Here is an 11,379-nt window from a genome sequence, read left to right on the forward strand (position 1 = left end):
GGGAGATGCCATGTGCAACAAGGCCAGCTAGGAGGAATGAGTCTACAAGCCAAGGACCTCCAGGAAGTCAAGGCCAGGCGCTAACAGAAAGGCAGACTCTTCCCTGCGGCCTTTGAGAGAGCATGGCGCAGCTGCCACCTTGATCTTGGACTCTGGCCTCCAGCCCTGTGAAAGAATGAGCTTTGGCTGTGTTGAGTGCCCAGTGTGTGGTGCTTTGCCACAGCAGCCACGGGAGTTCCACATGGTGCTGCATAGGGATCCGGGGCTGCAGATCCCCGTGTGGGGCTGGACGTGTAGGGGAGCAGCAGCCACATCCCTTGTCGGCCCTGGTGCCGTGCCCTTACTCCCCGTCCCCTTTGGGGGTGCACAGGCCTACCTGCTGCCCAGAAAGCCCATGGCCAGCTCAGCCAGCTCGCCCTCCACCTCCTCCTGGCTGAGCACCGTCCCTGGGGCCTTCCATGGCAGAGGGTCCTCTGGGTTCAGCAGGGCTGGGAAGTCTTGCAGGAGCGTGTCCAGGAAGCCTGGGGTCTCCTCAGTTCCACTGGCCATTGGGCTGCTCTTCTGTGGGGCTCCAGAGGACATGCCCAGAGCATCCCGGGGGTCTGCAGCTGGGCCAGGGCAAGAGGGTCTCCAGGCTTCACCCTGGGGAGAAATGTCAGAGTCAGCAGAATCAGGGGGCCACGGCACCAGCAATGCAGGTGCCCACCTGCAAGCACCATGTGGCAGGTGCATGGCCTCATGGTTCAGGGCCACTAGAGGGTGGAGGGACAACCCTGGCCGCTGTTTTGACATGAGTCCAGGTGGGGACTTGTGGGCATCCAGAGATCCAGTCTCAGGAGATGGTGCCAGGAGCAGCAGCTGGGTGGACATTGTCAAGAAGTGACAGAGGAGGAAGACTGTTCCTGGCAGATGGTGGCCAGCGTGGCCAGAGACGAGCAGGACAGGGATGCCGAGGCCAGGCACTGAGGTAGGTGAGGGGGTTCAACCTGATCACGGGTCCCGAGCAGCCAGGAGGGCTCTGAGGTGAGGGAGTGAAGCCACCAGGTCTGTGAGCCTGGACGTGGTGACCAGATGGCAGGAGGGACACCTGTTGGGGCTCTAGCGGTGTTCAGGGGAGGAAAGAGAAGGGCCAAGATGCAGGAGGCCGGCCCAGGGCTGTTTTGGAGATAGGCCAGAGTGGGAGCAGGAAGGGATCCCCAGAGGCTGCTGGGGCCACCCAAGGGGTGTCAGGAGAGAAGCAGAGGTTTAATCTGGGACAGACAGGAGGTGCTGTGGGACACCATCGAGCCTATTCAATGCTCTCTAATAGGAGGAGGGAATTGTGAGCCTAGAATGGCTCAGGCCTGCTAAGCCCTGGCTGGAAGAGGGGCACTGTGGACAGTTCCAGGCGCTGACCCCACTGTGGGGCATGTGGGCTCTTCCTCCCTAAGTCCTTAGGAATGACCAGAGCTGACCAGCCCTGTGAGTTGCCCCTAACACCCCAGGAGCCAGGACAAGCCCCCATTTCACAGATGAGAATCCCAAGGTTTGGAGAGGGTTAGTCCCTCGCCTGAGGTGTCAGAAGGAAGACAGGGCCAAAGAGGGATCGCAAAGCCTGTGCCTTCACTCCCTCACCGGCTTCTCTCTCACTGGAAAGAGGCACATGGTGCCTCACAGCCTCCTCCCAGGGTGGCTCTGGCTCCTCTTCTCTCCTAACTCCGAATCTCCATAGTCGCCTCCCCAGCCTGCCTGCCTTGCCTATACCCAAACAGCTCTCCAGCGCCCCCCTTCCATGTTCTTTGCATCACCCCAGGGATTCACCTCCAGGCCCCACACCTGGGCCTCCCTGCCAGCACCCACTCAGCATGGACCCTTCTCTCTCCTGCCCCCTTCCTCTCGGGTGCCTGACCCCTCCAAACCCTCCCCACAGCGGGGACTCCACCTTGGGCTTTGTCTAACACTCAGGCTGGGAAACTTTCTTCAGCGAGTCCTACGCAGTAGTGGATGAGATTGGATCCAGAAAAAAATAAAAAAGAAATCCTACACAGTTACTAAGCCAGGGAGAAAAACTGCGTTCTTTTATGGTGACAAACGGACATGAGACTCTGAGGAACACCCCGAGTTCTAGGGTGGAGAATTAGGGGAACAGTTTCACAGCCCATCACCTTCATGAGGACTTCCAGTTTCTGAAAACTGAACGAAGAAGGCAAGGAGAATCTTCTAGAATCATCAGTCTTAGAATAGCCACAGACTCTGCCTACAAACTTTACTAAAAGGGCGGCTGCGGCAGAGGCCTGAGGTGCAGGATGAAGAGAGTGGGAAGTAAGAGATGCAGGGAGCTCACAGCCCACAAGAGGGCTGTCCTTATCAGGAATTGCTAACTTGGAACAAGCCTTCTGGAAGCCTAAAGATAAAAAACACAAAAGAGAATGGGGTGGGCAGAGGGAAAGGTCCCAGCACCAAGTTAAATGTCTGATCAGTGAGGGATTTGGAATGCAAGGGGTGAAGGGTGGTAAATTAACAAAACACAAAACCCTTCTCTTCTTTTAGAGGCAGAATTGAAAGTTAATTTATTTAAAGTGGACACGTACAAATAACGTAGGAATAGGGGTACTTGCTACTGAAGGTTCTGGAGATAGACTAAATTTATTGCTATGGTTCACATTTACTCACAAGTAGGAGTAAATTTAATGCAACCCAGGTTACAGAAGGCAAGCAGGTAAAAGGATAAAGAACATAAAACAACTGGCAAGGTGCTGTGGCTCAGGTCTATATCTCAGCGCTTGGGGAGGGTGAGGCAGGAGGAGTGCTTGAGGCCAGGAGTTCAAGACCAGCCTGGGCAGTGAGATCGCCACCCCCCCCCCACCCCCCATCTCTACCAAAAAAGAAAAAAAAAAGAACATAAAGCAAAAAAGGAAAAATCACTCTGAGAGCAGGAGGGACACTGACATTCAAACGACAAAGGGAAGACTGTGAGCTGGAGAAATGAGCAGAGGCTGGGAGCCCTAGTAGGTCAATGAGGAGGCGGCACGTCCTGCCAGCCATGCCCCAGCAGAGCTGTAAGGCATTCGAAGATGGCGTGAATTTCCCAGCAAGCTTGGCTGCCCTCAAGCAGTGCAAGCGGCCAAGGGCCCCTCTTCTGCCTGGGACTGCCCTGGCCCCTGGAGCTTCTGGGAGAATGTGAACGATGCAGAGCTGCCCCCAGCAACTGCCAGTGCCTGGGGCCTCCTCCCACTCCCTTGCAATTCCAAGTGATCTGGAGGCTCTACCGTCTCACCACAAAATGTGCTCATGTGAATTTATGATTAGGATCCAAGTGAGAGGACAGCATGCTCCCCGCTAGAGCACACAGAGGGCCCCCCTGGAGAAACCCCTGCCCACAGTGTAAAGCCCCACTGTCAAGGGCAGAATTCAAGACCCTTCACTTCCACCCCATTTGCTGGTGACGTCTGCTGGACCTTTTGGGATGCAGGTGCCTCCTTCTTGCCTCCTGACCTTGGGGTACTCTTTCCTGTGCCGTGAGCCCCTCCCCACAATCGGCCTGTTCCCTCAGGGAGGGTGGCTCCTCCTGTCTGCACTGCAGACCCTGATTCACTGTGGCCACCTGCCTGCTCTCTCTGTGCCTTGTGCCCACTATCTGCACATGCCTCAATGGTGTCTGTGCCATGTGTACTAAGTGAGGTCTGGGGGGTGTGATGATGTCTGTGTGTGAAGCTCTGTCTGCATCTGTAGAGGGGACAGGCTGGCTTACTCTCAGGGCCTGTGCCAACTGCCTGCTCTTGTTACAAAGGCAGGGTGCCCAGGGCCATCTTACTTGCTGGGGACCAAGCACCCTTGTTTCTGCATCACCAACCTAAGGCAAGGGGTGAGGAGAGAAACCAGGACACAGCTTTCTCTCCCTGGAGCCCAGACGTCGAAAGGGACAGGAATCATTTCCTTCCTTTCCCCAATAAGCTCCTGAATCTGATGTACACCATGGCACACCCGGCAGGAAGGAGAAATTCCTCACCAAGGGAAACCAGAGGCAGCCCTGGGAGTGCCTGGAGGGGCAGGGGACAGTGCTGTGGTTCTTTGAGGGATCAACTGGAAGAGACAGCATCAGGAATGGCATGGAGGCCAGAGGCAAGCCGCAGGGAGTAGGCAGAGCTGGGAGAGCACCAGAGGCGGCGGAGCCTGGTGCTGGGCTTTCCTGAGCAGGGCACACCAGTGAAAAACTCCGAATAAGAGGGACGTGTGCATGAGCCTGTGCAAATCACCAAGAGCCCGGGGTAGGCATGGGAGGGACATTGGACTCCTGCATCCCAGCACCGCCTGCCTGGACCAGTCTGGCCAAATGCGACTGGCAGCTGGTTCCTCCTGGATCAGGGCCCCACTGCACACCAAATGGGTGCTCACCCTCCTAGAACCTATTTAAGGTCCCACATAGGTGAGAAATGGCAAAGCAAACTCATCGGGGGGCAGCTGCAGGGGTGTGGCTGACGGTGCTGCCAGCTGCCATCCGCCCCTACTCTTGAGCACTCTTCCTGGGATGGCTTTTAGCCTCCCAACAACCTCTTGTGGTTATCCCCACTTCACAGGGCAGGCTGTAGCAGAAGAGCTAAGGAACTTGCCCAAAGTCCCAGGGTGGGGTTCATGCTGGGGAACCTGGGCCTTAACTGTGATGACACCTGGGAAGTCATTCTGACTCCTTCTATCCCTGACCTGTCCCTCATTGGCCACCAGCTCTGGGCTTTGGCTCTCTCATGGCTCCTCCTTCCATTTCTGTGTACCCCCAACCCTAGGGCAGCCCCTCCCCTCCTTGTTTTGTGGTGCCCTCCTTCCATTTTGCCTCCCGAGATCTCTCAGATCCTTCCAGGCTTTGCTGAAATCTCCCCATCTTTGGATCCAGCATGCTCTCTTTCATGTCTCTATGGCACTTTTGCTCACATCTGACTTGTAAAAAGTTTTTTTTTTTAATTTAAAATATTTATTTTCCTCTAGTGCATTAGTTTTGACTCCTAAGCTTAACGAATGCAGGGTTTAACAACTGCAGTTTTTTAGGGGACATAGAAAAAATACTTGTTGAGTCTTGCTTAACTGCAGAACCAGGGTAATGAAAAAAACCCAGCAATCCTTAGAAAAGGAAACTGCACCACTATAGTGTAACAAAAGCATCATTCATGTTAAGTGTTTTTGTTTTTGTTTTTTTTGAGACAGAGTCTTGCTCTGTCACCCAGGCCGGAGTGCAGTGGCGCAATCTCGGCTCACTGCAACCTCCGCCTCTCAGGTTCAAGTGATTCTCCTGCCTAAGCCTCCCTAGTAGCTGGGATTACAGGCACCCACAACCACGCCTGGCTAATTTTTTTGTATTTTTAGTAGAGATGGGGTTTCATCATGTTGGCCAAGCTGGTCTCGAACTCCTGACCTCAGGTGATCTGCCCGCCTCAGCCTCCCAAAGTGCTGTGATTACAGGTATGAGACACCACGCCTGGCCAACCTTTTTCTACCAAAGGAGATTCTTATTTCTTTATTCATAACTACTAATAGTTAGATGTAAATCCTAGATTTTTTTTCTACATATATAAATTTTTTGTATTGTTGTAAAATATACACACTATGTATCCTTTTAACCATTTCTAAGCGTACAGTTCCATGGCATTAAGCATAGTCACACTGCTGTGCAATGACCATTTCTTTCTACAGGCCTGACTTTCTTGATAGACTGTAAGCTCCCTGTAGTCAGGGAGCCCACGATGGCCCTTTGTGTACAGCAGGTGGTAAGTGTGATGGCAGAGGGAAGAGTGACTGGCGGGTGGCGTGGGCTGAGGAAGCTACACCACTCTGAAGGGTGCAGCGGGCAGCAGCGCCAGGTCTTAAAAGACTCGGTTGGCTTCAGGTGGTATCCTTTTTTTTTTTTTGAGAGAGAGTTTCGCTCTTGTTGCCCAGGCTGGAGTGCAATGGTGGGATCTCAGCTCACTGCAACCTTCGCCTCCCAGGTTCAAGCAATTCTCCTGCCTCAGCCTCCTGAGTAGCTAGGATTACAGGCACCTGCCACCACGCGCGGCTAATTTTTGTATTTTTAGTAGAGATGGGGTTTTGCCATGCTGGTCTGGAACTCTTGACCTCAGGTGATATGCCTGCCTCGGCCTCCCAAAGTGCTGGGATTACAGGTATGAGCCACCGCGCCCGGCCTTCAGGCGGTATCTTAAAGGAATTCCACAAATGAACTTGTGTAGAGGTTCATGGCTTTCAGAAATGCATTCGTTTTGTTTACCTCTCACAACTACGCTGAGAAGTACATACTGTCAGGCTACACTGCAGATGAAGAAATAGGTTATAGGAGGGCAAGCACCCATTTAAGGTCTCACACAGGTGAAAGGGCAAAGCGAACTCAATCAAGGTCTCTGGATGCCCAGTGCCTTTGGTACTTCCACCTCGCGTGCAGGAGGAAAAGAGCGAAATTTGACAACAGAAGAGACTGGAGATGGCCTCAGAGTGCTGGCCGGCCCCACTTTCTATCCCCCGTGGTGAGAGCTCAGCTGGGCCCAGAGAACTTGTCCCGGGGAATGCCACCACGACATGTGTGACTCTGTCCCGCAGGGTGGAAGGCTTCGAAGGAGCCCGCCACCATGCAGTGGGCCTCACTGTGTGTCAAGCGCTGTGCCGAAATCCCTGCAGCCGGAGCCAGTTCTTCCTGTTGCACAGACAGGTTCAGGGGCTTGCCTGACCGAACCCAGCGGCAATGTGCCCGGCCTCCGCGCCTGAGGCTCTGGCTCACAGACCTGTGGCTGAAGCAGCTGCAGCCCGAGCACTTGTGCAGCTGACGCTCGCTTCACGGACGCTTGGGAGGCCGCGGAGCCGGGGGCCATCAGGCAGACTGGGCCCCTGAAGGTGCAGGGACTTGGGGGATATGGGGCAACGTGCCGGCCCAGAGGCTCCTGGGGGGTGGGGAGAGGCCAGATCTCGGAAAATGGGGCGCGTCCCCCTCAGCACCCGATTCTGCCTCATAGCCCTCGGTCCCTACCAGGCCCTCGGCTCGGCCACACCCCCTCCTGCCCCCCAGTTCTGCCCCCTTGGCTCCCCAGCCCCCCAACTCCCAGCCTCGGGTTCCTCAGGTCCGCAGCGGCCCCTCTTGCTCCTCGGCCCCCCGCACTGCACCCCCGCACCCTTTCGGTGCACCCATGTGAGCCTCGTCTCGGCCTCCTTGCCTCCCCAGCCCTCTGATTCCACCCCTCCGGTTCCTCGGTCCCATTTCACCCCTGTGCGCCTTGGGCGCTCGCCTGACCCTCGTCCCAGCCCCGTCAGCCCTCTAATCCCGTCCCCCCCGGCCTCCTCACCCCTGGTCTCCGCGGGCCTCAGCTGTCTCCTCGCGGCTCCGTGTCCCGCAAGCTGCTGCCGGTCGGCCCCGCCCACTTCCCGTCCCTGGCCGCCGCGGGCGCCGCGCAGGCGCAGTCGGGCCTCCAGGCTGGCGGGGCCGGACCTCTGCTGCCCCCTGGCGGCTACGTGGACGGTGACTGCGGCCCTTTAGTGGTAGGCGAACTGCGGCTCCACCTGGGCTCCGGAGCCGCCCGTCACCAGCCTCTTGCTTCTCTTCTGCAGCTTTGGGTGGGCGGCTGGATGGGGAAAGCAATCCCTAGGTCACAGCGCCCAGAAATTAAGCAACTTCTGCCGTCAACAGCTGGTACGTGACAGAGCGGGGATGCAAACCCAGACTGCCCAGGCAGGCTCATCCGTCGGGGAAGGAGGCACAGTCCCAGGCTCATTATGAGTTGTTTGTTTCCACAAACGTTGAGGCTTTTGTTATCTTTCCGTTCTGGAGGTCAGAAGTCCACTTAGCCTCAGTGGGTGAAGATCCAGGGATCGCCAGAATGCGTTCCTTTCTGAGGATTCTAGGGGAGAAACTGTTCCCCTGCCTTTTCCAGCTCCTAAGGGCTCCCTGCATACCTTGGCTCGTGGCCCCTTCCTACAGCCTCGAAGCCAGCAATGGCCAGTTGAGCCTTTCTCACACTGCCACCTCTGATTCCCTCCTCTGCTTCCTTCTGCTACTTCTAAAGACCCTCCTGATGCCATTGGGCCCACCCAGATAGTCCAGCATCATCTCTCTAAATCAGTTGATTAGCAACCTTAATTCCCCTTTGCCCCTTATTATTATTATTATTTTTTTGACACGGAGTCTCACCCTGTCACCCAGGCTGTACTGCAGTGGCATGACCTCGACTCACTGCAACCTCTGCCTCCCTGGTTCAAGCGATTTTCCTGCCTCAGCCTCCCGAGTAGCTGGGACTGCAGGCACGCACCACCATGCCCGGCTAATTTTTTTTGTATTTTTAGTAGAGATGGGGTTTCACCATGTTGGTCAGGCTGGTCTCAAACTCCTGACCTCAAATGATCTGCCTGCCTCGGCCTCCCAAAGTGCTGGGATTACAGTACAGGCGTGAGCCACTATGCCGGGTCTGCCATGTAATCTAACACAGGCACAGGTATAGGACATGAACATCTCTGAAGGGCCATTTTTCTGCCAACACGGAGGCTCATGAAAATATTCTTTTTCTCTCTTTTTAGAGACAAGCTCCTTCTCTGGTGCCCACACTGGAGTGCAGTGGCATAATCACAGCTCACTGCAGCCTCAAACTCCTGGGCTCAAGTGACCCTCCCCTCCTGCCTCAGCCTTCCTAGTGTCTGGGAACACAGGCAAGCACCACCACGCCCAGCTGATTAAAAAAAATTTGTAGAGACAGGGTCTCTATGTTGCCCAGGCTGGTCTTGAACTCCTGGGCTCAAGTGATCCTCCTGCCTCAGCCTTCCCAAGTGCTGGGATTATAGGTGTGAACCATTACACCTGGCCAAAATATTTTATTTTAAAGGCAGAAGAAAGAAACCTTTATGTCAAAGAAAATGTTTTAATATATGATATTAATATATTCACCTTTATACCAATGCAGTTGGAAAGTATAATTTTTTAAATGGAGGATGGGGCACCAGATCTTATGTGGCTCTGCCCACCTGGCCTTCAGGTCCACAGGCCTGTGTCCTTGCCAGGAATGAATGTCTCTGGGATGCTTCTCCAACAGGAGGAACCTGGAGTGAGACCAGGAACCTGGAGAACTAGCAGCTGGGTGACTGGAAAGGAAACCATCTGGGGTGGGGTTGGGTCTGCAAGGCAGGAGGTGTCTGGGCAGAGAAAGCAGGGCTGGAGCGGAGGGTCCTGCCTCATCCCATTCTCCTGCTCACTCCTTCCTAGATCCCTGTCAGGGCAGTAACCATGAGCAAGGCTTGAGGCTACTTCTTATAAACAGTGGCCCTGGGCACATTCCTTAGCTCACCTGAGCCTCAGTTTCTTGATGAGAAAAAATCGGGACAATAGCAACCAACCTATCTCAGAGGGCTGCTGTGAGACCCTGAGCCACTGTTTCTCAAACTGCCCCTGAGATCACCTACAACAGAATGGCTGTAGGGTGAAGTTTGAGAACCGCAGTACAGGTGAGGTGGTGCGTGGGGCAGGCCCTCCCACACTGTAAAGTGCAGTGTGGTGCGGTAAAAGCTGATATTCCCACAGGCATCCTCAGAGGGGGCCCAGTTAGACTCTTGAGCACTGATTCCATTCAAGGTCTGCGGCTTAGAGAGGATGGCAAAGTGAGGCACCACCAGGAGCTTGTCCCTATGGGCTCCAGGCCAAGGACCTGCCTGGAGATGACTCCTGCCTTGTGGCGCTGTCACTGCCTTACTGTCCACATTCCATCACGCCTCAGATCCTGGCTTCCGCCCTGGTGAAAGGAATCTTTCAATATCACCCACCCAGCCACAGACGCTTCTCTGCTTCTCTGGCAAGGCTGCACCCCTGGCTAGGTGGGCAGGGCCAGGGGCTCCTTGAGACAGTCTGCAGCCACTGACCTCTCCAGCCTCCAGGGCAGAGGTACAGTCCCATGGAGCGTGGCTGATCTGAAGGCAGTTCTGGCCTAAAAGGGGTCTTGTCCCTTCCTTGTCCTCATTGCTCCCAAGGCCAGGTCCGCAGCAGTAGCAGCGGGGTTGGATGCTGTTGGATGGGAGAAGGTGAATGGACTCGGAGTGCAGAATCAAGCTGCGGAAGCCAAGGGCCTTGAAGGAGGGTCACACACAAGGGACAATTGCAGAGGAAAATAAAGGAACACTTTGTGATTATCCCTGCCTGTGGCTGAAAGCGCAGTGCAGAAGCATAGTAAGGAAGGACTGGGTGGTCTGGGTTTAAGACCTAGGAACCGTCTCTGCTCCTCCAAGCCTGAATTAGCCCTATAACCTAAGGGTCCTGGAGGTCTTGAAACCTTCTGCGGAGAAGGCTCCAGGTCCACTGGGCCCTGTGGGTGGAAGAGCAGAGTCACAGCCCTGCACTGGGGACCTAACAGGTGTGGCCTTGCTAGGGCCCCAGAATGGGACCAGAGTGGGTGGGAGGGGGCAGAAGCTCTGAGAGCACCCCCTCCTTCCTGAAGCCTGTGCTTCTGAGACACATCCCAGGACCCTCTATGTGGTTCCCCATGTCTCTGTGTATTTTCATTCAGCTTCGAGTAGCTCTCCAAACTGTGTTCCAGGGAACCCCTGTGTTAACCTGTGAGGGCCTCCAGGAAGGGGGTCCAGGTGGGGTATGCTTGGTGGGCTCTGGGTTTCCTTACAGGAGCTCTCATATAAGTCCTGGTGCAGCCTGGGAATCTACTACTGAGTTGGGGCGGGGGCAGGTCTGAGTCTGAAACATTCCTGACCTGCCCCTTAAAGAAAGGTCCCACTGAACAGTCTGGAAAGCTGTTTTGCTGAGCTCCCGTCATCACTCAGTGAGGCACGGGTGGAGTGTGGAGGGAGTTTCCAACACACAGTGGATCCCGCACAGGTGTCTCTCCTCGGGTGGCTGGGGAGGGGAGCACAAGAAGGCACTGAGGTCAGAGGGCAGCTGCCACCAGCACCTGGCACCACAGGGCAGTCTGGCCTACAGGGTATTTTCTAAACCTGGCATGTGAATGGGTTCCATGGGGCACCCAGCTGCCTCTAAGACCATAAGGGCTTGTTGTGAGAATAGGAATCGCAGCAGGCCCTGGGAAGCTGCCAGACGCGCACAGGCACCATGTACAGGGCTTCTCAGAGATGGGAGCAGGGAGCAGGGGACGGAGAAGCGTGGGGTCAAGAGGGTGGCCCTGAGCAGGGGGCTGCAGCGAAGACCAAGGGGATTCATAAGCCAGATCCAGGGAGGGGGTCTCCTAGCCCCACCTGCTCCACTAGACTCCTCTCCTGCCGGAGCCACAGCTGTCAAGGCCACCTTCCTTAAGGCATCAGGGCCACTGCTTGTGCACACAGCTACCATCAGCAGCACGGATTGAGATGGGGTGTGAGTGCAAACTGGGTCTATTCCCCAGGGCTTCAGGGTTGGGGCATCCCTGCCCGTACTGCCAGGGTGTAGGG

At 55.4% G+C, this 11,379-nt stretch overlaps 1 protein-coding gene across 1 annotated transcript in view; it reads right to left on the reverse strand.

Annotated features, from left to right (window-relative positions):
- The window catches only part of PPM1F (protein phosphatase, Mg2+/Mn2+ dependent 1F), a 33,132-nt gene extending 25,733 nt beyond the window's left edge, over positions 1–7,399 (reverse strand). Inside the window, exons 1-2 of the mRNA XM_003807739.5 lie at positions 7,296–7,399; positions 377–642 (exon numbers count right to left, since the gene is read on the reverse strand). Coding sequence (XP_003807787.1) covers positions 377–582 — 206 coding nt within the window. The 5' untranslated portion in view covers positions 583–642; positions 7,296–7,399. The remainder of the gene's footprint in view (positions 1–376; positions 643–7,295) is intronic.
- Between the last annotated feature and the right edge of the window lie 3,980 nt (positions 7,400–11,379).

The sequence above is a fragment of the Pan paniscus genome, chromosome 23 (assembly GCF_029289425.2).
Source record: "Pan paniscus chromosome 23, NHGRI_mPanPan1-v2.0_pri, whole genome shotgun sequence".
NCBI lineage: Eukaryota > Metazoa > Chordata > Mammalia > Primates > Hominidae > Pan > Pan paniscus.